General features: G+C 41.4%; 1 protein-coding gene across 1 annotated transcript in view; it reads left to right on the top strand.

Annotated features, from left to right (window-relative positions):
- Nucleotides 1-27,383, top strand: part of POLR3B (RNA polymerase III subunit B) — an 89,517-nt gene that overhangs the window by 53,040 nt on the left and 9,094 nt on the right. The window contains exons 20-24 of the mRNA XM_075856074.1: nucleotides 4,448-4,657; nucleotides 12,087-12,245; nucleotides 13,335-13,452; nucleotides 14,137-14,279; nucleotides 24,771-24,874. Of these exons, the coding sequence (XP_075712189.1) occupies nucleotides 4,448-4,657; nucleotides 12,087-12,245; nucleotides 13,335-13,452; nucleotides 14,137-14,279; nucleotides 24,771-24,874 (734 nt within the window). The remainder of the gene's footprint in view (nucleotides 1-4,447; nucleotides 4,658-12,086; nucleotides 12,246-13,334; nucleotides 13,453-14,136; nucleotides 14,280-24,770; nucleotides 24,875-27,383) is intronic.

The following is a 27,383-nucleotide window of genomic DNA, read 5'->3' as shown; positions in this document are numbered from 1 at the left end:
GGCTGCGCGCCTCACTCTACTGCGCCAGGATCAGAGATCACTCAGATCCCAGCCGTTTCTTCAAAACTTAGATGCCACGGTCAATAGCAACAGCACCTAAGCCGTTCAACAGTGTAGGGGTCCCTCTGTCATCCCAAGGGCTCCCGGCAACGCGATTGTGTGGGGCTGATGGGCTGCCATGGCAATTGAGGGCCTAATGTAGACCCCCAGGTCTGCCATTTTGGTCCTCCCAGAAGCAAAATGTACAATACACTGCAATACATAACTGTTGCACTGTATTGTACAAGCGATCAAATGCATTGATGATGTTCAAGTCCCCAAGTGGGGTTAAACATTTTTTGTAAAAGATGTTTTAATAAAGTTCTGGAAACCTTTAAAAGTAATTCCTTATTCACACGACATGGTCCCGCCCGAGCCTGAGTGTCGGCCGATAAAATCGGCCATTTTTCCCGGCCGGTGTGCATTAAGTTTTGCATCCGTTCCGGGCCGGGCAAATCTGGACAGTGACATCAGGGGCAACTCCTGAAGTAGAATCCCCATGGGCACATGGCTGGACAGACAAATACCAGGTACACATAGATGTGGCAGTTGTAAGGCCTGTGATTTCATCCAAAGGGGAAACAAATTCAGGAGTGTCGCTACAAAAGAGGAGTACGACATTCGTGATTTTGTTAATTGCAAAACAGCAGGGGTGGTTTACCTGATTACATGTCCGTGCCCCCTGAACTATGTGGGTAAAACGGTGCGACAATTTCGGCGCCGGATAAGAGAGCATGTTGGAGATATTGTTCATGCTAGAGATACCCCGATATCTAAACACGTACATGCCAAACACCAGGGTCATGCAGAATGTTTAAAGTTTCAAGCAATTGAACTCATAAGGACTCCTAAACGGGGAGGCGACTGGGACAACTTCATTCTGCGCAAAGAAGCCCAGTGGATTTACAGATTGGCGTCTATACAACCAGAGGGTTTAAACGAGCAGACAAACTATCCGTGTTTTATATGAACATGCATCTATATCGCCCATTATCCTTTCAAGGCAGCCAGAAAAATATGGTTGTTCTGTCAGGTGGCTTTTCAGCAAATTGCATTTTGATTGATATGGCTAACAGGCTAGGTCGTTTGCAACAGGTTTTTAAACAATACTTCACAATGTGATGGACACTACATTTATCTATCCAATATGTACTTACAGGGAAAGTGCTGTATTAATGGTAGTCCAGTTGCGGTTTGGAACTGATCCGCAATATATATCCTATATCCCAATATCGTTCTACTCCTTCCCTGGATGGCTGGTTTTTGGCAGCATGGGCGTAGCGTCCGTGGCTTCCACTGCGCCTGCGAGTTCGTATTTGATGCGGTCGATGTTGGTTCCGGGTTGTCAGCTGACGGCCGGGAGTCACATGGACAGGCGTCACGAATTCGGGTGGTGAGTGTGATTGGCTGGTTCGGTTAGCGCTGCCGTGAACAGGGGGAGGAGTTAGGTGTTTATAGTAACTCAGAGTCCCGAAATGAAGCATGCCGCTGACATCTATGCGAGCATCCTTCCGTGATGTACAGCAGAATACCTGCTGCTGAATAAATATTGCTGGCATTCTGGCCAGAGTGACCAAGATACAGACCCCTGAGGATAAGTATTGAAACGCGTAATGAGGGATTTTTAGCATAGGGAACAGTAGCATTGTTGTATACCTAGCATTAGGAGTTTCCGGTGCGGTTATCACGGACTCTGGTGTGTTTTGAGGTCTAAACTATTGTTATGCCCATGTTTAAATGCTGATTCCGGATCAATATCTATACAAATACTGAGTCAGAGGTTTCACTAATCGAATCTGTACTCACTATTTATTGTTTAATACATTTTTAATACACACGGTGGGGCTTTTTCACAGAGGTGAGTTTACCCCTGTTTTTAGCGAGTTATAAAATAAAAGGTAGATTTTACTCTATTGTCACTTCAGTGAATTTTTTTTTTTTTTTCGCTTCAGGAGTTTCCCCTGATGTCACTGTCCAGATATGGACAGACATCAAGCGCTCTGTCCAGGAGCGGAATCCCCGAACACACAGGGATTCCGCTCCTTCAGGGAGCTAAAGTGCGGCTAGCACATAGCAGAGCGGGGAGATACCTCCCTGCTCTGCTATAGTGGCGTCGCTACAATAGTAGTAGCAGCAGCTGCTAGCGGCGCCATCGAAGGTGTCGCCGGGCCAGGGCGCTTTTAAAACAAGCAGGGGAATGGAGCCAGCGCAGCGCTCCCTGCCACCTGCTGTACACCCCGGCCCTGCCACACAGTGTACAGCGTACAGCCATTCGTCCGAATGGCATCAACTCCTCCTCCTCACATGCACTCTGTGCTGTGAGGAGGGAGCGAGCGACGGAATACATGGCCATCACTTGGGACACATTCCGGTGATGGCCGTGTATTACGGCCGGGTAAACGGCCGAAAATAGGACGCGTCACATTTTTTGACGGCCAGGTTTCTCGGGCTGTCAAAAAATCGGCCGTGTGAATAGCCCCATTAGGGGTCTATTGTTCCTACAGCAGCCGGGTGACGGCCGTTTTATGAACGGCCGTCACCCGGCCGGGAAACCCTGTCGTGTGAATAAGGGCTAAGAAGCAAAACAAAAAAAGTTCAACTATTTTTCCCATAAAATAATGTAAACAATAAAAAAAATGCAACATATTTGGTATCGCAGCGTCCGTAACGATCGACTATTAAAATATAACATTATATATTACGCACAATAAACGCTGGATTTATTGTTTTTTTATTCACCTTGCCTCCCAAATTGAATAGAAAGTGATCAAAAGTTTACCCATAAAAAGGACAGCTCTCCCTGCAAAAACACAAGCCCTTATCCTGCCCCATAAAAAAAATAAAGACGTTATGGGTCTCAGAATATGGTCACACAAAACAATTTTGTAACAAATTGTTTATATCTTGTAAAAGTAAAAACAGAAAAAAACTAATTTTAAATTTGGTGACGCCATAATCGTTCTGAACAGCAGAAAAAAAAAGTTAATGTCGTTTTTACCGCGCGGAGAACGCTATAGAATCAAATCCCAAAAAAACAATGGTAAAATTGCTGTTTTTTTCCCTTTTAACCCCCACAAAACATTTTTTTTGTACATTAAACGGGGCTATGAAAAATACAACTTTTTAAACGTCTTTCTGTCCTAAAAGCCACAATAAGTTTTTGTCATCCTATTCTCAATTGTTAAAAATGTAAATAATCATTTTTTTATTTAAAGCAGAGTGATAATTACTATGGTTTCCACTACAGCTGTCACCAGAGGTGTTACCCAGCTTTTCTAGAGTCCTGAACGGAAAATCTACCAATTTTCCACAGCCGTTGCTCTTTATCAGGTCTGGTGTGAACGGTAATGACCGCCGTAGTATCGGATGTTACTAAAGCCGGTCATACGTATTAAATAACTGTGGGCCAGGTGCTTGTTCTGCCGACCGTTGTTTCTACTGACTACCCCATAAACCTGCCGGGATCGGGGAGTTTTGTCTAATGTGTTTAGGCTGAATAAAGTTTTTATTTCTTCTTTTTAAAGGGGTTTTGGGAATAAAAGAAAACAAATTTACTCCATATAATACAATTCTTAACATATTTACCTTTTTCATACTTCCCTTAATGCCACTGATCGGGTCTAAGCCGCATCAAAATTGCAGCAGTGGACCTGAACAGCGACAATGAGGGAAAGCGAGAATTCTAAAGGTAAAAATATCAATACGTTTTTAAAAACTCCATTTTTTTTTTCCTCTAACTGGAAAAACCTTTTAAATGTGTATTAGGGCAGTTCCTAGGACGCCTGGTTTCCCAGCTGCACTTCTCGTCGTCTCTTTGGAACCTCTGGGGGGAGAGTCGGCCGCAATCGTATTTGGAACTACCCTCTAAATTTTTTTAGAGAACGTTTTGCTCATACTGGGAAATGTATTTATTGAAAGGAATTGTATAATTTAAATGACCCTATCCCTCTAAATTGCATATACCAGAAACTGTAAAGACCCTTTTTACATGAGCCATTGATCGGGAAAACGATCGTTCATGTGAATGATCAGCCGTAAAGGCTCGATCATCGGCTGATCTACTGATTTATGCAGCAATAAATATTATGGTTGTCAGCAGCACGTCCCTCTGTGTAAACAGACATGATGGAAATGTATGCGGACGAGCGATCGGAGTTACTATCGCTCGTCCACGTAACCAATTATTGCAAACGAGCGTCTGTCAATGAGCGGTCTCGCTGATCAGTCCTCCTTTTCAACGCCCATATCGGGCCGTCTAATAGGACCTATACGTCCAATTAAGTCTGTGCATCAAAATGGAATTATCAAAGCAATGGACTTCTCTGTGGCTGCTTTGATTTTTTAGTAGTTTGCACCAATAAAATGTGAATGTGATTTTATGTTATTTGATTGTTTTCTTTGTCTTCAGGGACTATTGGATACAACCAGAGGAATAGAATTGACACACTAATGTACTTACTGGCATATCCACAAAAGCCGATGGTGAAGACCCGGACTATTGAACTCATAGACTTTGAAAAACTTCCCGCCGGACAGAACGCCACCGTGGCAGTGATGAGTTATAGCGGTTATGACATTGAGGATGCCCTTGTATTAAATAAAGCCTCATTAGATAGAGGTAAGTGAGATTAATGCAGGTGCGAATACCTTTGTGTACAGTCAAATTTATGGATAGGTCCGGATATTAATGATATGTAATATGTTCTGGATTACCAACGGTTCTTAGTTATTGGATGGTCCATAATAGTGTGGGAAGACGGTCCAAAATATAATGGGGCTCGCATTGGTCAATCCAAAAACAGTGGTGACCCTTCCAATGGGCACACGCAGGGGAAAACTCCTAGAAAGGAGCTCACTATAATAGAAGCAGGACATCCTTTCAACATTGAGAGATATAGGAGTTTATCTACCAAAGTAAAGAAATTCATGGTAACGATGCAATAAAAATACACAGTGTGAACTAGGGCTGGGCGATTATGACCTAAATCAAAATCACGATTAATTGAACATGTAACCTCGATTACTATTAATGAACCATTAATTAGACCGCACCCCTTTTGCATGCTGCGCCATTGAATTCATATTTATCCCTGCTGTATACTACTGTATATGAAAATGCCCCCACACAGTATATTGCCCCCATAGCACTCCCCACGCATCATAATGCCCCCGTAGCTGCCCCCACACTGTATAATGCCCCCGTAGCTGCCCCCACACAGTATAATGCCCCCGTAGCTGCCCCCACACAGTATAATGCCCCCGTAGCTGCCCCCACACAGTATAATGCCCCCATAGCTGCCCCCACACAGTATAATGCCCCCATAGCTGCCCCACACAGAATAATGCCCCCATAGCTGCCCCACACAGAATAATGCCCCCATAGCTGCCCCACACAGAATAATGCCCCCATAGCTGCCCCCACACTGAATAATGCCCCCGTAGCTGCCCCCACACAGTATAATGCCCCCGTAGCTGCCCCCACATAGTATAATGCCCCCATAGCTGCCCCCACACAGAATAATGCTCCCATAGCTGCCCCACACAGAATAATGCCCCCATAGCTGCCCCACACAGAATAATGCCCCCATAGCTGCCCCCACACAGAATAATGCCCCCGTAGCTGCCCCCACACAGTATAATGCCCCCGTAGCTGCCCCCACATAGTATAATGCCCCCATAGCTGCCCCCACACAGAATAATGCCCCCATAGCTGCCCCCACACAGAATAATGCCCCCATAGCTGCCCCCACACAGAATAATGCCCCCATAGCTGCCCCCACACAGTATAATGCCCCCGTAGCTGCCCCCACACAGTATAATGCCCCCATAGCTGCCCCCACACAGTATAATGCCCCCATAGCTGCCCCCACACAGTATAATGCCCCCATAGCTGCCCCACACAGAATAATGCCCCCATAGCTGCCCCCACACAGTATAATGCCCCCATAGCTGCCCCCACACAGTATAATGCCCCCATAGCTGCCCCACACAGTATAATGCCCCCGTAGCTGCCCCCACATAGTATAATGCCCCCATAGCTGCCCCCACACAGAATAATGCTCCCATAGCTGCCCCACACAGAATAATGCCCCCATAGCTGCCCCACACAGAATAATGCCCCCATAGCTGCCCCCACACAGAATAATGCCCCCGTAGCTGCCCCCACACAGTATAATGCCCCCGTAGCTGCCCCCACATAGTATAATGCCCCCATAGCTGCCCCCACACAGAATAATGCCCCCATAGCTGCCCCCACACAGAATAATGCCCCCATAGCTGCCCCCACACAGAATAATGCCCCCATAGCTGCCCCCACACAGAATAATGCCCCCATAGCTGCCCCCACACAGTATAATGCCCCCGTAGCTGCCCCCACACAGTATAATGCCCCCATAGCTGCCCCCACACAGTATAATGCCCCCATAGCTGCCCCCACACAGTATAATGCCCCCGTAGCTGCCCCCACACAGTATAATGCCCCCATAGCTGCCCCCACACAGTATAATGCCCCCATAGCTGCCCCCACACAGTATAATGCCCCCATAGCTGCCCCACACAGAATAATGCCCCCATAGCTGCCCCCACACAGTATAATGCCCCCATAGCTGCCCCCACACAGTATAATGCCCCCATAGCTGCCCCCACACAGTATAATGCCCCCATGGCTGCCCCCACAGCTGCCCCACACAGTATAAGGCCCCCATAGCTGCCCCCACCCAGTATAAGGCCCCCATAGCTGCCTCCGCACAGTATAATGCCCCCATAACTGCCCACCACAAAGTATAATGCCCCATAACTGACTTCCACGCAGTATGATGCCCCCCCGTAGCTGCCCTCACACTGTATAATGGCCGTATAGCTGCCCTCACACTGTATAATGGCCGTATAGCTGCCCTCACACTGTATAATGGCCGTATAGCTGCCCTCACACTGTATAATGCCCCTGTAGCTGCCCTCACACTGTATAATGCCCCTGTAGCTGCCCTCACACTGTATAATGCCCCATAACTGACTTCCACGCAGTATGATGCCCCCCCCATAGCTGCCCTCACGCTGTATAATGGCCGTATAGCTGCCCTCACACTGTATAATGGCCGTATAGCTGCCCTCACACTGTATAATGCCCCTGTAGCTGCCCTCACACAGCCCCAATATTGCCTGATAAAAAAAATATGCATACTCGCTTAACCCCGTTCCAACAATGAGTAGAGGAGATCCCTCTGCTCCTCTGGTCTGTGCAGAAAGGCGCGATCAGATCCCTGCCTCTCGTCCGGCGATACATAGTGAATGGTAGAGTAGGGACCTTATGGTCCCCTGCTCTACCATTGGATAGAACTGTATCTGTGTCCTGGAGATGCAGATTGTCTAAACCTAGAAAAACTAATTGTTAAAACAAAAATTCGCAAGATGACCTCAATAAATTGCGCCGAATTTCGGTTTCAGCTTTTTTCGAATAATTGCCAAGCCCTGGTGTGAACCGAGCCTTATAGAAAGCAAAGTGCTTGGCTTCCTATATTGCTGATCTCCACCCAAAAATCAAAACTATTGAATGTTCCTGTGGTCGAAAGCTGCCATACACTAAAAGTGGAATTCCCATCAGGACAGGAAATTACAGCCATAGGCAGCCATTTTGTTGTCTATAGAGAACTGTCTATTGTCACCCAGTCACAACAGTTGCATTCAAGTATAAACACTTCAAAAAAAACTGTGTAATAGAAAAACTGGACTGTTTTTCCCATAGCAACCAATCAGAACTCCGTTTTCTATGCTTAATGTGCCCTGGAGAATTGAAAGCTGCTCCGTGGTTGCTTTGGGCAACAAGGCCAATTTTTCTGTTAAACAGTTTTGATAAATAAGGCCTATGTTTTTGTGATTTGGCGCAGCTTTACAAGGGGGGACAGCATCACTCTTGTCCATGAGCTTCTTTTGGTACTACAGCTCCCCTTATTAATTTTGGCTGCAATACCAGACACAACCCATAGACAAGTGTGGCGCTATTTCCACAGACTCCTTTCATTTTCGAAAAATTAAGTTTCTCAATAGAAAACAGCAGATTGTGCAGCAAGCAAGACCCTGGTGGGATATTCGCAGCTTTCCATACATACAAGGAGAACATACAGGTCTATGCATCTGCTGCTTTAGCCTCATTTGGACTCCTGTCTGGGGCGCCAAGGCGGCAGTGCCACCACAGCATCACCCATTTCCCAGGCTCTAGTTTAGACCGTCTTTCCTGACACTGCTCATCCCTTTCTTCTGCTTGTGTCTGGATAGTCGTGTGATTCCTGCTTCTATTCATTCTTACCTTCTGTTTGTAAAACAAATTCAGTTCCTTCTCTTTATTTTCCGTCAGGCTAATTGGACTGAGATTTGGGGGGGAAATGGTCATTAGTGAGGAATAAATGAGTCTTTCCAGTCAGAAGGACTTGGATCACCTTTCCTCCTATATACTCACCACACACGCCAGTCTTTTCATCCCTCTAATAGACAAGATGGCCAGCGCCCGTTGCTAGGCTCCTATAAAATGATTCGCAGACATTTATCTTATTCTTTTGCGCCTGTATCAATACAAGAAGGACTAAATAGTTGTTTTTTTTTGGAGTTTATAAGAAATAAAAACTTGTTTCTGTCATCCATTGTGTTGAGTTGAGTCGTCATTCAATGGCCTGCTCCATAATCTGTGCCCCCCCCCCCCATGGTAATATCAAGCCTGTGTTGCAAACTGGGGGTGCCCTGATGCCCATTACTGAGCACGCCAATAAGCAGAGGGGTGTGGAGAGTGAAAATAGTCCTTTTATTTTGGTTCCGGGACCCAGGGTTTTGCCTTCTGGAACAATAACTCTGCGGCGTCTGTCCATTGAGTGATGTTAATTGGAGGTGCCATTCTTTTGTTGGGGAGTATTGAAGCTTGGTATTCTGTGCGTGTCGTCTCTCAGGGTCTCTAACAAGCACATTCAGTCCATTAACGTGAATTTAATTCAAGCCCCTCCAATGATGGCCCGTGCTGGAGCGATGTACGACAGGACCAATCTTCATTTCTCGCTTACTACCTACAATTGGCATTAAATCCATGACCTGATTGGTTGCTATGGGCCGCACCATAAGTCTACATCCAGACGAGCGTGTCTGATTTGCACGCGTAAAAAACGCAGCGTTTTTACTACATTTCATGTCCGTGTGCGTTGCGTATTGGCATCAGTGCGCTTTGCGTGTAGCATGTTTTTCACATCCGTACAAGCACTTGTTTTGTTCTCTGTATGATGCGTGAAACACGGACAGCACGCAGATGTCGTCCATGTGCTGTCCGTAGTTTTCACGCACCCATATATTTCAATGGGCGAATAGGTGCGCTAAGTCGCACCAATATAGGACATGCAGTGCGTTTCACGCAACGGATACACGCTGTATGAAAACTCACGCGTGTGTGAATAGCCCCATTGAAATGAATAGATCCGTGTGCTGCCGGTTATTTCAACGCGCAGCACACAAACTAGTATTACGCTCGTCTGAATGAGCCCCTAAGGCTAGGGCTCCACAGCGTCCTGGCAAAATCAACGTTTTTACCGCAACTGCCCTAATGCCTCTATATGGAGGGAAAAAAACTTGGCAGACTGCAGATAATCGCAAGATTTTCTACCATGTCTGAATTTATGTGATTAACCCCTTAATGACCGCCGATAAGACTTTTCACGACGGCCACTAATAGGCTTTATTCTGGTTCAATAGACTATTCACGTCGCTGCATCAGAATAAATAAACATAGCAGAGAGCCGTTAAATCTCCCTACTTTCAGCTGAGGGCTGGGGGCGTCTTTGCTCGAACAGGTGAGATTGATATTAGTATCGATCTCACCTGTTTAACCCTTCAGATGCGGCGCTCAATAGTGAGCGCCGCATCTGAGTGGTTTTGGAGAGCGGGAGGGAGCTCCCTCTCATCCCACTGACACCCGGCGATCAGATCGCCGAGTGTCTGTGTCTCCGATGGCAGCCGGGGGCCTAATAAAGGCCTCCAGGTCTGCCTGTAGTGAATGCCTGCTAGGATATGCCAGAGGCATGTCCTAGCAGATGCCTGTCCGTTTTACAGAAGTATTTCAGTGTATTTAATATATGAACCTCCAATCTCATTTATAAGTCCCCTAGTAGGACTAGTAAAAAAGTTTTAAAAAAAAGTTGAATAAAGTTGTTAAAAAAAATAATAATTAAAAGAAAAACCCACTTTTTCCCCTTACAAAATGCTTTACTATTAAAAATGACCCCGACTATAAAGTTATTACATTATTTAACCCGCACGGTGAACGCCATAAAAAAAACATGGAAAAATTGCTGTTTTCTGTGAATCCTGACTTAAATTTTTTTTTATAAAAAGTGATCAAAAAGTCGCATCTACTCCAAAATGGTGCTATTAAAAAATACAACTTGTCCCGCAGAAAACAAGACCTTATACAGCTATGTCGACGCAAAAATAAAAAAAGATATAGCTCTTCGAATGTGACGATGGAAAAACTATAAAAACTGCTTGGTCATTAGGGCCCAGAATGCAAGTAGGGGGGAGGGGTTAAGGCTGGATTCACACACAACGCTTTGCTGCATTTTTGTGGCGTTTTTAGCTGCGTTTTTCATGCAGTTTTAAGTGCGGCCAGATGTTACATTAAAGTCTATAGTAAAATATAATGTGCACTCCACACAACTGCGTTTTGGTTTGCTGCGTTTTTGAGGCAACTTTGTGGTCAGTAGCGTTTTTTCCCATATGCAGCGTGCTCTGGGTACAGCGTTTTTCTTCAGGCGTTTTTCTCATATACTTCTCTATAGGAATTCAAAAACGCCAGAAAAAAATGAATGTTACATTTGAAAACCGCTAGCGTTTCTAGAAACGTTTTTTCGATGCAGTTTAAAATGGCAGAAATTTTCCGTGCGTGAAGGCGGCTTTAATGTGCAACTTTTTCCCACATAAGCCTCACGCGCACAGAAAACGGAACATTTCTGGCGTTCTAAACTGCATCAAAAAGGCTTCTAAATAGGCTAGCAGTTTTCAAATGTAACGTTTTTCTGGCATCTTTCATTTATGTTATTATATACATGCTTTTTTTTTCTGGCTTTATTCGGTACTATAGAAAATCCTATGGGAAAAAAAACGCCATACCCAGAGCACGCTGCATTTGGAAAAAAATAAAAATGAAAAAACACCATTAAAACACGACAGAATGCTGTGTGTGAATCCAGCCATAGGGAAATATTGAGGTTGCAGTGCAGTATTTGCAGCAGTTGTAGCTCCATTTTCTGATGGAAAGCGCCATGTGTAGCCATAGAGTTAAATGATACAATTCAGGCAATCTGTAGCTACCACTAGGGGGAGCTCACTGTTCATGGTTTTAATAAAGGGGTTTTCCAAGCTATTGTTTCCGTGGGGAAAAAAACGGAAACTCTACGGAATGGAGACAAACTGAAACGGAAGCATTACCATTGAAATCAATGGTAATACAAACAGCAGCTAGAGTTTCTGTTCGGCTTTCTATTGATTGGTTCCTTTGACGGAAAGGTTAAACGGAACCCTAATAGTGATGTGAACAGTCCCCAAAATGTAATTTCTATAATGTGATGTTTACATTTAAAAAAAAAATACACACGTGCACGTTTTTGTTTTGTTTTTTACAATAAATTTTAACTTTATTAAATTTAAGTCTCAAAACATAAAATAATAAACACATATTTGGTATCGTCCTGAACAAATAATAACCTGCAAAATAAATGTATAGCGGTAGTAATGATCGGTGAATGCGTTAAAAAAAAAAAGTTGCGCAACTTTTTTTTCCAGCTTTTATGTCCAAATAAAAATGAATACAAATTAAACGTGAATGTATATTACAAAGAAAGGGAACTTACATAATTTACAACTCTTAATGCAAAAAAATAAAGCCTCACACAGCTACGTCGAATAAAAAAAAAAAGTTATGACCGCTGGGATGCAAAGTGGAAAAATAAAAAAATGTTGTTCTGGTCCTTACGTCTTGGCTCGGTCCTTAAAGGGTTAAACGGCTTCTGCTTTCTTCCTAGGCTTTGGACGTTGTCTCGTTTACAAAAACGCCAAGTGCACTCTGAAGCGCTACAGCAACCAGACGTTCGATAAAGTGATGGGGGCAATGCTGGATGCCACCACACGCAAGCCAATTTGGAGACATGAAATCTTAGACGCCGATGGCATCTGTTCACCAGGTAACTATCCTGCTGTCTGTTTCCATCCCATAAAGGGGTTGTAATGCAAATACAGCTTAATCATCGTGTAATGAAAAGTTCTACAACTTTCTAATATACTTTGTGTTTCAATTCCTTGCCATTCTCAAGATCTTTGCTTGCTGTCAGCGAATGGGGCCATTGATTTTTTTATTTTTTTTACCCAGATTCTGAAAACCTGTACTGACCTAGTACTTTTCAAAGCTAAAAGTGGGTTACCATTCTACCAAATCCTCTCTGACTTTTATATACATCAGCAGCACAAATCTCTATCCTGCGCTGAGCTTTTGCTTCAATCTATCAGTGTAGATAAAATCTATTAACCTGGAGCCCACACACATGCGCTTACCTAGACTGGATGCAACTATAAATTAAACTCGGTATTAGGCATATACGGGTTTTCAACCTCCGGATTTAAAGAAAGATATTTCCATTCACTGACAGCAAGCAAGTACTTTCAAAATGGTCAAATCTGAAACACAAAGTATATTAGAAAATTGCAAAATATGTCCTATTATTAGCGTGACTTAAACCGGAAATTCCTTTTTTAATAATTTAGTTTAACTTCACTAAATTATTTCAAATTAAAAAATAAAACTCTCTGGGTCGGAAAAATCTGCTAATAGAGAGCGTCCGGTCCAGATCCTTCTGTAGACTTACTGATAATATCACAGACATTCGAAGCCAGCCTCCATAATTTACCCACAGAAGCCACTAAGGGTCTCTGAAAAAATACTGCACCCTTCACTGCAGACAGATAAAAGAGCCGTCAGTGCAGATCATCCTCCAGCCTCTGCCGTATCTGCACAATTGGCACGTAGAAGTCTTTTTTTTTTTTTTCTCCTCCTCTATATTGGATTTTTCTGATTTTGTTTTCGTAAAAAAACTTTCGCAAAATTAGGTAAATGTTTAATTTCAAAAGTGCACATCTCAAAGTCTAAATAGAAGCAAAAAAAAAAAAATGATTTTGCAGATTGTGACAATATATCATTTTCATTCGTTCCATTTAGGATATGTTTGAATTTTACATTTAACTCTGTTTTTTTTTTAATCGAAAAATGCTTTCAACAGGGGAAAAAGTGGAAAACAAACAAGTGCTGGTCAACAAGTCCATGCCGACCGTCACCCAAACAACTCTAGAGGGCAGTAGTGTGCCGCAGCAGCCGCAGTTCAAAGATGTACCAGTAACGTAAGTGACTTTGGGGCGTTTTTAATAGTTTTTTGAGCTAGAGTTACAAAGCTAGTAAGGCCCTGTTCACATTACCTTAGTGATGTACGCTGGCAAAAGCTCCGAGCGTACATGCAAAGCATATCCATAGGGCACCATTGACCCAACGGAGGCCAAAAGAGTGACCCTTTGGCCTCCATTGAGCCAGTATATGTCGGTATATCGCCCACATAAGTATGGAATAGCGTAGCAGACTATAATACATTACTTTTATGCCTTTTTTTACTACATAATACGAACGCCAATGACTGCAGCGGCAATACTGCCCCCTGTGGTGGCGACGTCATCATCACCAGCATTCTCATATGTAGCCCCATACCTGGGTTTACACTGCTGCTGTGCTATTTTCACTACATTATGCTGGTGCTATGTGTATATATTATATACATATATCTGAATGTATAAATGATTGTTATGTAAATGTCCATTAATCTGGCGTTTCCTTTAATCCACCACTTGGGCGCTTCCGAAATTGCCCAATTTATCGGATTATTTTACAGCATTTCTGTCTGTCCATCTATCTCGTGCGCGTTCCAAGTTACACTAAATCTATCCCCACGTATTTCTATACTTATCTTTTATACATTTGTGTGGCAGTTTTAGCAGCTCTGCCTATAAAGTTCTGTTTTCCTTATTTATTTACAGCTACAAAGGCTCCACCGAGTCTTACATCGAAAAAGTCATGATTTCCTCGAACGCAGAAGAAGCATTTCTCATTAAAATTCTACTGAGACAAACAAGGAGGCCGGAAATTGGTGATAAGTTCAGCAGTCGACATGGACAGAAAGGTGCGGTGCTATAGATCAGCTTGTGGGTCCCGGTCTGTCACTGTGGGGGGATCGCTGGGTGAACTCGTTTACATAGGACTGATCTCATCTTGGGGGTGTCAGCTGGTCGTCTTCTAACGCTAGTGCCACCTTTTTGATGACTGCTCCCGAATAATTGAGTCTGCTATTCTAGTAGATCACTATGTCGGCCCGGCCCATGTTGACCACTCCAATTAACCTTAAGATTTTTCGTAGGTTCTAGGGACGTCTACTAGAACTATTTAAGAAATACGACTGATGATCGCAGCTTCTGACCCATCTCCTTTCCTCCGCTCGGACTCCTGTGCTCTAGTGACGAGATATCCTAAGTCTACGGCTTCATGGCGACTCGTAGCCTCGCGGCACAAGACCACAATGTCATGACGCTACACTGCAACTAATGATATTGTATGTGGTCGCGTTGCATCTCGCAAGTTACAGCAACACGACAGTCGGCAGGTATCCAGACCTGCTGGATTTCAACACGGCCACATTCACCATCATTCGTTGCGATTTTAGCAGCCCAACATTGCGGTCTTATGTCGTGTATCCCCAGCCTATGCATTGCCACTGACAGCAGTAAGGTCTCCCCCATACACCGCCCAATTCATACCCTGTTGGGTTAAAGATGGTTTTGTATGGGCCAGCCTTATTGAGCATAGAGCTGCATCAGAATATGATGATGGTATTGTAGGAGATCAGGAAGCGCCAGGGAATAAGTTAAAGGGGTTGTTCGTGCTTTTTTTAAGTTTTTTAAGTTTTTCCATCGTCTCATTCAATGAGCTATAACTTTTTTTTATTTTTGCGTCGACATAGCTGTATAAGGTCTTGTTTTTTGCGGGACAAGTTGTATTTTTTAATAGCACCATTTTGGGGTACATAGAATTTATTGATTAACTTTTATCAACTTTTTTTTTTTTGGGGGGGAATAGAAAAAAACAGCAATTTCACCACACTTTTTTTCATCTTAAATTCACGCCGTTTAACGTGTGGTATAAATAACACCATAACTTTATTCAGCTACGATTGCAACTATACCAAATTGATATCGATTTTGTATATTTTACTACTTTTACACAGTAAAAACCCTTTTTTTTTTTCAAAAGTATTTGTTTTTGTGTGTCCATATTTCAAGAGCCATAACTTTTTTTATTTTTTCGCCGATGCGGTTGTATGAGGGCTTTTTTTTCTTGCGAGACGACTTGTAGTTTTTATTGGTGCCATTTTGGCGTAGATGCGATTTTTTGATCACATTTTATCCCATTTTTTTTTTAAGGCAGTAGTCATAGAAAACAGCAATTTTTATTTCGTTTTTTTATTTAACTTTTTACAGCGTTCACCGTGCGGATTAAATAATGTAATAACTTTTATGTTTGGGGTCGTTACGGATGCGGCGATACCAAATATGTGTAACTTGTCTTACTTTTTTTTAAATAATAAAGCATTTTGTATTGGGAAAGATGTGCTTTTCATTTTTTTTTTTCCCAATAACTTTATGAAACTTTTTTTAAAACTTTTTCTACTAGTTCCACCAGGGGACTTCACTATGCGATCCTCCGATCGCATTTATAATATACTGCAATACTTTTGCAAAACGGACAGGCATCTGCTAGGCCATGCGTCTGGCGTGGCCTAGCAGGCATAACTAGTGGCAGACCCGGGGGGCTTTGTTAGACCACCCCCCCCAGCTGCCAAAGAAACCACCGACATCCTGCGATCTTATCGCAGGATGCCGGTGGGGTGAGAGAGAGAGCGCTTCGTCCCTCTCTCCAAAACCACTCAGATGCGGCGCTCGCTATTGAGTGCCGCATCTGAGTGGATAGATTGACGAGATCGATGCCCCCAGAGCAGGGAGATTTAACGGCTCCCTGCTCTATTTATTTATTCCGATGAAGCACCGTGAAAAGGCATATGCACCGGAATAAGGCCAAGATGGCAGCTAGGAGGAGTTTGAATACAGTAGAGGCCAGGCATGCGCGCTGCCACTCCATTCAAAGTCTATGGGGCTCATGGAGAAAGCCGAGCGACGTGCTCTACGTTCTGGCAATCAGTGGAGGTCCCGGCAGTCTGACCCCCACTGATCTAGCATTTTTCTCCGATCCAGTGGATCAGTGAAAAATGCTGTAGGCTGGAATACACCTAAGGAACAAGTGCACGAAGATACACTTCCCATCTCATGACATTATTTGTTGGTACATGCTCTTCTCATATCGTCGGCCGCAGGAAACTAAGATTTCTGTACAGTCTGCACAACTGTTCACAACAAATGACCGCAAAAAAATCCAACATGTCCGATCGAGTCCCAGACAGATTTTGGAGGTTGGTCAGTCTCGTACATCTTCGTTCAGTGCCCTAAAAATGGACGATAATTCTCTTGGCCGATCAAAGTTAATAGTGTGCCCGAGGCCTCCATAGATGAGGTTCTGTGTCTATCTAACAAACAGCTGTCAATTTCTTCTATATATGTGTATATATTTATTGTGACTTGAGCAATAAGTATCTTTTGACGCAACAGTTAAAAGTTTAGTTTGAAGCTTCTGGAGACCAATGCAAAATCGATGCCAGCCCCTCTCCCCATCATGTATTTTTTTTTTTTATAGAAGTGCTGTTCTTTTATGCAGCAGTGCAGTTTTTGGGCGTCCTGAGGCACCAGGGTCTGTATCTGACAACTCTGCAATTCATCCCTACTCAACTGACAGATGGATATTAGATAGATGGATATTAGATAGATAGATGGATATTAGATAGATAGATGGATATTAGATAGATAGATGGATATTCGATAGATAGATGGATATTAGATAGATAGATGGATATTAGATAGATAGATGGATATTAGATAGATAGATGGATATTAGATAGATAGATGGATATTAGATAGATAGATGGATATTAGATAGATAGATAGATATTAGATAGATAGATGGATATTAGATAGATAGATGGATATTAGATAGATAGATAGATAGATATTAGATGGATATTAGATAGATAGATGGATATTAGATAGATAGATGGATATTAGATAGATGGATGGATATTAGATAGATAGATGGATGGATATTAGATAGATGGATATTAGATAGATAGATGGATATTAGATAGATGGATATTAGATAGATAGATGGATATTAGATAGATAGATGGATATTAGATAGATGGATGGATATTAGATAGATAGATGGATGGATATTAGATAGATGGATATTAGATAGATAGATAGATATTAGATAGATGGATATTAGATAGATAGATGGATATTAGATAGATAGATGGATATTAGATAGATGGATGGATATTAGATAGATAGATGGATGGATATTAGATAGATGGATATTAGATAGATAGATGGATATTAGATAGATGGATATTAGATAGATGGATATTAGATAGATGGATATTAGATAGATGGATATTAGATAGATGGATATTAGATAGATGGATATTAGATAGATGGATATTAGATAGATGGATATTAGATAGATGGATATTAGATAGATGGATATTAGATAGATGGATATTAGATAGATGGATATTAGATAGATGGATATTAGATAGATGGATATTAGATAGATGGATATTAGATAGATGGATATTAGATAGATAGATGGATGGATATTAGATAGATAGATGGATGGATATTAGATAGATAGATGGATGGATATTAGATAGATAGATGGATGGATATTAGATAGATGGATATTAGATAGATGGATATTAGATAGATAGATAGATGGATATTAGATAGATGGATATTGGATAGATAGATGGATATTGGATAGATGGATAGATATTCGATAGATGGATAGATATTCGATAGATGGAAGGATAGATAGGAGAGATGAGAGAGCACGATTTATATAAATGTTTGTGTATAAAGAGATCTGTATAGATATATTCATATATAAATCACTGAAAGCGAATATAGAATATTATGTTCTATACTATATATTATATCGATTCATTACACACAGAGTGATCTATTTCCAAAAACCCAAAATTATTTTTAATACCAAAATGTTGGCCTACTGAAAAGTCTGTACAGTATCTGCCCTCAATACTTGGTTGGGTCTCCGACACTGCATTAATTACTGCATCAATGCGGCGTGGCATGGAGGCGATCAGCCTGTGGCACTGCTGAGGTGTTATCAATGCGGCGTGGCATGGAGGCGATCAGCCTCTGGCACTGCTGAGGTGTTATTAATGCGGCGTGGCATGGATGCGATCAGCCTGTGGCACTGCTTAGGTGTTACCAATGTGGCGTGGCATGGAGGCAATCAGCCTGTGGCACTACTGAGGTGTTATTAATGCGGCGTGGCATGGAGGCGATCAGCCTGTGGCACTGCTGAGGCGTTATTAATGCGGCGTGGCATGGAGGCGATCAGCCTGTGGCACTGCTGAGGTGTTATCAATGCGGCGTGGCATGGAGGCGATCAGCCTGTGGCACTGTGAGGTGTTATGGAAGCCCAGGTTGCTTTGATATCGGCCTTCAGCTCGTCTGCATTGTTGGGTCTGGTGTCTCTCATCTTCCTCTTGACAATACCCGGTAGATTCTCTATGGGGTTTAGGTCGGCGAGTCTGCTGGTCAATCGAGCGCAGTGATACTGTGGTTATTACACCAGGTATTGGTACTTTTGGCAGTGTGGGCAGGTGCCAAGTCCTGCTGGAAAATGAAATCCGCATCGCCATAAAGCTGTCAGCAGAGGGAAGCATGAAGTGCTGGGAAATGTCCTGCTAGACGCTGCGCTGACTCTGGACTTGATATAACACAGTGACCAACACCAGCAGATGACACGGCCCCCAAACCATCACTGACTGCGGAAACTTCACACTGGACCGCAGGACACTTGGATTGAGCCTCTCCACTCTTCCTCCAGACCATGGGACCGAGATTTCCAAATGAAATGCAAAATTTACTTTCATCTGACAACAGGACTTTGGACACTGAGCAGCAGACCCGTCCTTGTAAAGGCTTAGGAAACCTTTGCAGGTGTTTTGTGTTGATTCGCTGATTAGAGTGTCACACCAGGAGGCGACAATCTTCAACTTCTACCCAATATTCAAATTTTCTGAGAGACTGAATTTGGGGTTTTCATTAACTGTTCGCCATAATCATCAACATTAACAGCAAAAAAATGCTGGAAATAGATCACTCTGTGTGCAATGAATCTATAGAATATGACTTTCACTTTTTGAATTGAATTACGGAAATAAATTAACTTTTTGATGATATTCTAATTCATTTAGAAGGACTAGTATATCCTCACACATAGGTAGATGTATGTATGTGTATATATATATATATATATATATATATATATATATATACCACCATCATAATGTGACCATTAAAACTTTTGGAGAATCTTCCCTTGCAGCCGTCCTGTACTCGCACCCAGCCCTCCCCACCCGTCTAATACTCCCTGGCATCACTGCTTAGTCCTCTGATCTCTGATCTGCAGACCCTTTTTGTTGGAGGTGCTAATCCGTTTTCACATGACAGACTGAGAAATGTTCTTAAGGACCAGTCATATATTGATTTCTTTACATCAAAGTAACAGCAGCCCCTTTCTAATTTTTTTTTTTTCCCTTCGAGCTCTACAAGTTAGAGGAAATATTGAGCAAAATCTTTAGTGTTTAGGAAACAGATTTCTCATCACGTTGGTCTGTAGATTTCTCCTTTTTGAAAAGCAAAAAAGCTATTGAGGTGTTGATTTAAATGGGGCGCCCCCCCCCCTACCCCCTTTGTTATTGCCGTAATACTTTGTTGTAAGCCTTGCTTGCTTTCAGCTAATACTTCGGGCTTGATTGTGTTTCAATTCCCGTCTATTTCTTATGCTTTGTAATAAAATGTAATCGCTTGAGTCGTGGAATCTCATAAATAAGGGTTTTCAAGATCTCTGTTTGCAGTCAGTCAGCCATTCAATACGAAACCTTCATTATTTACTTTCAGGGGATAACAATCTGGACACACAGGTGCTGGGCTCGTTACAGTACAGTTGTTAGAGCTGTATATTGTAACGAACCATGCACCTGTGTGTCCATCACGTGAACAGGACAGATTTTTATCCCTTGAAGGTTCCGATTAGATGACTACAAGCAGAGATCTTGAAAACCATGCAGAATTTATACAGAAAGTATATTGAGAAATTGTATAACTATTTTTAAAGAAAATTAATAGACTTTAATTGGCTGAAACTGTAATATCCCTTCAACTCCTTAAAGGGGTTTCCAGTATTAGAAAAACATGGCATCTTTCTTTTGGGAACAACACCCTATCTGTCTATGGGTTGTGTCTGGTCTGACAGCTCAGTGCCATTGAATTGAATAGGGTTGACTTGCAATACCACACCCGACCTGTGAACAGGTGTGGCACTGTTTTTTTGTTTTTTTTTTAAACGCTGCCATGTTTCCCTAATCCTAGACAACCACTTTAACTCGCCATTATGTAATAGTATGTCTAAGCGGTTGAGGAACCTTGACTTACAACTATGTCAAGCTGATCTCATGGGCACTGCCACTTTTCCCATGCGTTCATGGCAGTTAACCCGTTCCGTGCCGCGATCAAGCTCCCCAGCGGCAGGGGCTGGCAACACTGTGGAGACAGCCAGGGACCAGGTAAATGTCGCTAGGGGGTTGTCTCTTGTACAAGCCAGTTAGGGCATTCCAGTGGCGTACCTTAACAGGTGTCTATGCGCAGGCAGAATATACTGGGATAGCCATATTGTTGCGTTGATGCTGAAAAAAAAATTAAAAAATATATTTTTAGTTCCAGCATGCGTAGGTGAAAAATCAAAAAAAATGTGTACGGTCTAAAAGGCCAAAAATGGTTTGGTTCTTAAGAGGTTAAATAAGTAAACCGATTTGGACCCATCTACAAATACCTGATCTGTTGTTGGACTAGAAGTCCCAGCGTGCCGCCTTGTACAGCTGACGGAGCTGCAGGTCACTAACGGGATCGCAATAAAAGAATGAAATACATGCGAGATAAACAACGGCGCTGGTGTTTTTCCCCTGGACAAGTGTCTCTCCCTCGCACAATGGCCATGAATGCGGACTGTGATGGTCGGACTCTCTCGTAAATGAGACGTCCCTTCTGTAAATACATTCCCATTTAAAATGACCAACTAATTGGCAAGTTCCAAGAAGAAGTAGCAGCGAACGAGGCTCCTTTTCATCCTCTAGGGTCTTAGTCCATGTCCCGAGTTCCAGCTATGAATTCCGTATTAAATGCTCATTTGAAGGTAAGCAAATATTTAGATCGCCCCCCCCCCCCCTCATTGAGTGACCCTCCGACCCCCCGGCACATTGTTCAGCGAGTGCTGCTGACTCTCTCACTCCCCGTTTATGGCACAGAATAAAATTACAGTCGTGTCCTCTGACAGTTCTCCACTAAGCACACACATTGTTACGCCAATATTTTTTTTGCGGTGTGTGTTTTGTCGAGTTCCTGCGGTTGCTTTATAATAGGGCAGGAGCATTGTGAGGTTTTTCAATTAATCAGTTCCTTTGTGTGCTTTACCGCTATGCAAATGTCTTACTCTGAGCCTTTCAGGGGCTTCTGGGAACGCGGTGTTACAAATGTATTGTGTTCTTTACAAGTTTTAAGCAGAACGCTAATATCATTTCACTCTCTTGTTTACGTAGGAAAGGCAGACACAACCGAACGGGTTTAATATTTACTAAAAAGAATGGGTTAGGTTTGGGTTATTTGGTCGTTGGACCCCCTTTTCTTTTTTTTTTTTTTTCCCCTGGTCTTTTACAGAAAATTATTGAAATGCATAGGTGGACGATATGGTATGCCCACTTATATTGACACACAATAATAATAATTTGCTATTTTTTTTAAAAACATTCTTTTATTATATTATTCAGATTGTCACTTTTATTTTATAGGTTACAAAACAGTTGAAAATATTTTACACATGATACTTTAGTTTAAATGCATTTAAGAATAACCATTTCTCAAACATTTAGAATAGTTTTTGGTGTGACCTCTAAATACGATGTGATTTTTTTTTTTCATTAAAAATGATATAAAATATAAGAATTTTTTTAACACAATGACCTTTTCAACTTTTTGAACTTATACGTTATACATTATTAATATGCTATTTGAACTTAAACCAAACTAAATACATGTGTTAATTACAATTATAGTGATGTCACTAATGGGGAAAAAAATGATAGTGGAAGGAAAATTATGTAAAAAAAAAATGATATAAATCTGTGTCTGTATATATCTTTTTCATTATAATGCTATATATAAAAAATTATATATATATATATATATAATTTTTTTTTTTTAATTTTACTAATTTTTTTTTTTTTTTTTTTTTACATCTATGTATATATAACATTATAATGAAGTAATTAAAATTAGTTCTAATTAATAATTATTTTATTAACTTGAACGAACATATATATATATTTATTTTTACATAATTTTCCTACCACTGTAATTATTTATTTTCATATATTGTAAAAAATATTTTTACCGTACTCATGTTAATAATTATACAATCATTTATTTATTTTTTAAATTAAAAAAACAAAAACGTTTTGATGATTCGCTTTAACAGATTTTATTTCTCGTTCCTTCTCGTATCCGGCATTAAAACCTCTTAATTTTAATATTAGCGCTGTAAGTATTCATTACTTTCAAACTATAACTTATTCTAAGCTCATTACGGCCCTTTTGTGTTATCCCGTATTAAAATCTGTCAGCTATGACTGGTCTTGCAGGCACAGTCAGCAGAGCAGAATAAGTTAATTATTTACTTGTGTCACTCGGCCTCTTGATCTAATGAAATGCACAGCTGTGTTAGATCTGCGGATGGATGTGTAGATCCCATTGTTACGCGAGTCAGCAGAGGGTAGGAGCCGCTATGATGGAGAGTCCCCACTTCTTTCTGCTGTTTTGCTTTTCTGTGTCGATTTCATGCTTCTTTTATCACTTACTTTCACACAAAACAAACAACACAGCGACTGTCTGCTATGGGAACCGCTTTGGCACATAAAAGGGGTTCTCAGGGGTTGGCGCATTCGATGTTACCTTGAGCTTAGGTTCTGGTTAGCAGTGTCGGCTTTGAACAGGGCTATGTAGGGCTTTGGAGAAAACTCTATTTACTTTGTATATACAGTGCTTTCAAAAACTTTTTGCCCCCTTCCAAATTTCTTCTATTTTTGTATATTTTTCAGACCATAAAACAACTACTTTTAATATGAGACCAAGATAACCCAAGTAAACACAAAATTTAACTTTTAAATGATCTCATTTATTAGTCCTACCTCGCCCTATGTAAAAAAAGTAATTGCCCCCTTAGCTACAAAGTCAACCAATTTCAATTGACAATTGGGCTGAACTACTAGCCGCACCCGGGCATGATTACTGCCGGACCTGTTGAGTCTAAATATCGCTTACATAGAACCTGTCTGGCAATGTGACGCCGGGTAAAAGGTCTCAAAAAGCAGCACGTGATGCCACGTCCTAAAGGGATTCAAATACAGATGCCAAAGACGTTGAAATCTACCCGTCTGGAAAGGGTTATACAGCCATTGCTGAGGCTCTGGGACTCCAGCGGACCTCCGTCAGAGTCATTATAAACAAATGGAGAAAAACTGGTGGTGAACCTTTCCAGGAGTGAACGGCCTACCAAAATTTCACCAAGAGCGCATCGACAACTCATCCAGGAGGTTACCAAAAAAAAACATAAACCTCTTCAAGTTCAAGCTCATCTGAAAATTTTGAGCCCTCATACCCATGTTATATTCTCCATAGGGGAACCCAAACTTTTCACGGTTTGTTTATAACAATTTTTGACATTGATAAGTAATCGAAATAGTTTCGATGAGATTTTAATGGAGTTTACGCGTTTTCTCCAGAGATTTCTGTCACCAATTGATCTCTATAATGATCCTTGTACCAGATCCATCTCTTGCTTGGGTTCTATAGCAGGATTTGTTTTTATTTCTATAACATTAAAGGGTTATTCCCATCTCAGACATTTATGACCCATCAACAGGATTTTTGGACCACTTCTTCATTCTGTCTCCTCTTGAATGTGGCAGACGCTTCTCAAGGTGGGACGGGGGTGCGGGTCCCAGAGATGGGACCTACATTTACCAGGCATATACCCCTTATACAATGCTATATGTTTTATGTACAGTGTGTGTGTATATATATGTTTTTTTTTTATTTCTCTGAGTGCCATGATTTTATTTTCTTTTTTTTTTTTATTAATATTTGAACTCCATGGTAGAAGGCAAAATATCAAACATTACTTGGATCTGCTTAAAAATCTTCAAAAACAAAATCTCCAAAGGAGAAATTGAGTTGAATAAAGTAACATGTTGGCTATTTCAACAAAATTTTATCCAGAGAAGGCGTAGAATTTTTTTTTTCTTACATTTTGTGTCATCTTATAAATAAAAATATATACAATATAACTTTTTTTTTTTTTTACTTTTCAGGTGTGTGTGGTTTAATTGTTCAGCAAGAAGATATGCCGTTTTGTGATACAGGGATTTGCCCTGATATTATCATGAATCCTCATGGCTTCCCATCTCGTATGACGGTTGGTGTTCCCATTTTGATGGTTGTCATGTAAAACAAATTTGTTTAATTCACAAGGGATAAGGTTTTATTTTGGTTTTTATTTTAGTTTTATATCAAATACATAAAAAAAATTTTGTAACAAGATAATACAGGTTACTTTTCCAAAAGCAGATGTGATGGGTGTCCCTGTCTTTATCTGTAACCCGGCAATTGTGGTATTTATCTTGAAAAAACTGTAAAATAACAAAAAAACATAACTTTTTGGTAAGCTAAACAAGTTTATAGTTTTGTGCTGCCCAATTTGATACTATATCTTTGTATTGGTTGGAGCTCCATTTTTGTTCTTTTTTTTTTTTTTTTATATATACAAGTTCCATACCCTTGCTTTTTCTTCAAACAGCACTAGTTAAAAGATAAAACGTAACCACCACTAGGGGGAGCTTTCGAAGCTTACTAAAGACTGATTTATTATTGAATTAAATGGGAGATATATAAGGGCCTGTTCACATCACGCTTTGGTCCTATATTTAGCCTTCACTTTGGGAAAACCCTGTAGACGCTCTAAACGTGTCTATAGGGCTCCATTAGCCTGAGGGAGTCCAAAGGAGTGTCCCTTTGGCCTCTGTTGGGTTTCTTTACATCGATATACCATTTTTCTTTTTGGGGGAGAGGTTGGAATAACGTAGTATACTATGCTATTCCATCCTGAGGTGTCCCGAAAAAAACCAAAAACTGTGCGGTATATGTTTTTTTACATAGCTTCCTATGTGTAATGGATGCCACTGAATGGCATCCGTCACAGGTATACATTAAATCTATAACTTTAGGAGCTTTCCCACTGTCGGAATCCCGGAGAAGGGCATCAAGTAGCGCTCGGCCAGAGGATTCCGGCCCTGGGGAAGCCCCGGACGTCACTGTTCATGTATGGACAATGATTTCAGGGGCTTTCTACTACGGAGTCCCCGGCCAGATCATCGGTAGCACTCTGACTGAGAATTCTGTGACTGGTGAAGCCCCTGACGTCACTATCCTTATATGGACAGTGACGTCAAGGGCTTTCCCAAAACAGTAGTCCCCGGCCAGAGCGCTTGTGGTTCTCTGGCTGGGGACTTCATAGTCGAAAGCCCCTGATATCACTGTCCATATATGGACATTGACATCAAGGTCTTTTCCGGGCTTAGCGCTTAAGGTAGCAGAATTTTATCATTCACTTTATGGCTGTTTTATGGGAAACAGGCGTGGTTTTGAGCTCTGTATCAGAAAAAACGGCTCTAACAACTATAAAGATAAATTACTAATTACATTTTTTGCAAAAGTATGTGATATGTAACATTTTCTAATATATTGACTATAATCCTATCACTTCTGATATAAACAGGAACTATTCAAAAATGGTTATGTGCAGTCACTGAGAAACCATATTCTTCACTGATGCCATCTGTAAACTTCCTATGGGTCACAGGCTATATACTACAGTAAAGCCATATAGAAAAAAAATTCTCCACCAACAGTCCAAACATATATTGAAATATTGTCCCTACTATAAGACCAGAGAAATCCAGAATACCTGGAAGGGTTTTTTCCACGAAAGCCAAACATATGTACTATGTAGATGTCGCCAGAATTGGTGGAGAACCTCGTATCCCAGTTCGTTTGTGAGGCCGTGGAGCTATAAACGTAATGTTCCCAATTTTAGGGACGCACCGCGTTTTATTCAGGAATGATCTGCCGGAGTTTGACAGGCAGAGGGTAAATTCCTAGCATGAGGCGGCTTGTCGGGACAATCTGTATTTAAAAGGGCAGAATCCTGTTAATGGTGTTTATATGAATGTAAAACTAATAAACCTCCAGCTGTTTGTAGCGCTGACTTTAGAGACATTAGAATCAGGGAGTGACATCCAAGTCCCTGTAAGATGAGTAGTAATCCGGTGCAATGTTCTTTGTCACGGTTTATAAGATTGTGGTGGTCTCCTGATCGCAATTATTATGAGATAACTGTCAGCTCAAACACTGTCGTTTAATGCCATTATTACAAGGATGTGATGTTAACTCTTATATAATAAGACATCTATAGAATGCCCTAATATAAAGGAGTAAATGGCATCTGTCCACTGTATGTGACTGTCTAGACCTCAGTCTTTATATATGTGTGTGTGTGTGTGTGTGTGTGTGTGTGTGTGTATATATATATATATATATATATATGTGTATGCTTGCAACTATTTTCTTTGCATCTAATAAGAAAAAAGTATTTTGCAAATAGTATTTACTATAAAAATATCCTATTGTTTTTTGGTATACAGCTCCTATGCAGCCGTATGTGTGTCCATGGTAACAGACTACAAACTACCCTTGTGTGTCGTCTGATCCTGCAGTTATGTTTCTCTTTTCCATCTGCCCTCTCTTCTACTCTGTAGGTTTACAATTAGGGTATGTTCACACACACACACTAATTACGGACGTAAATCGGGCGTTTTTGTCCCGAATTACGTCCGAAAAATGCGCCTCGATAGCGTTGACAAACATCT

Source organism: Rhinoderma darwinii, chromosome 3 (assembly GCF_050947455.1).
Source record: "Rhinoderma darwinii isolate aRhiDar2 chromosome 3, aRhiDar2.hap1, whole genome shotgun sequence".
In the NCBI taxonomy this organism is placed as follows: domain Eukaryota; kingdom Metazoa; phylum Chordata; class Amphibia; order Anura; family Rhinodermatidae; genus Rhinoderma; species Rhinoderma darwinii.
This window is presented reverse-complemented; position numbering and strand designations above follow the sequence as displayed.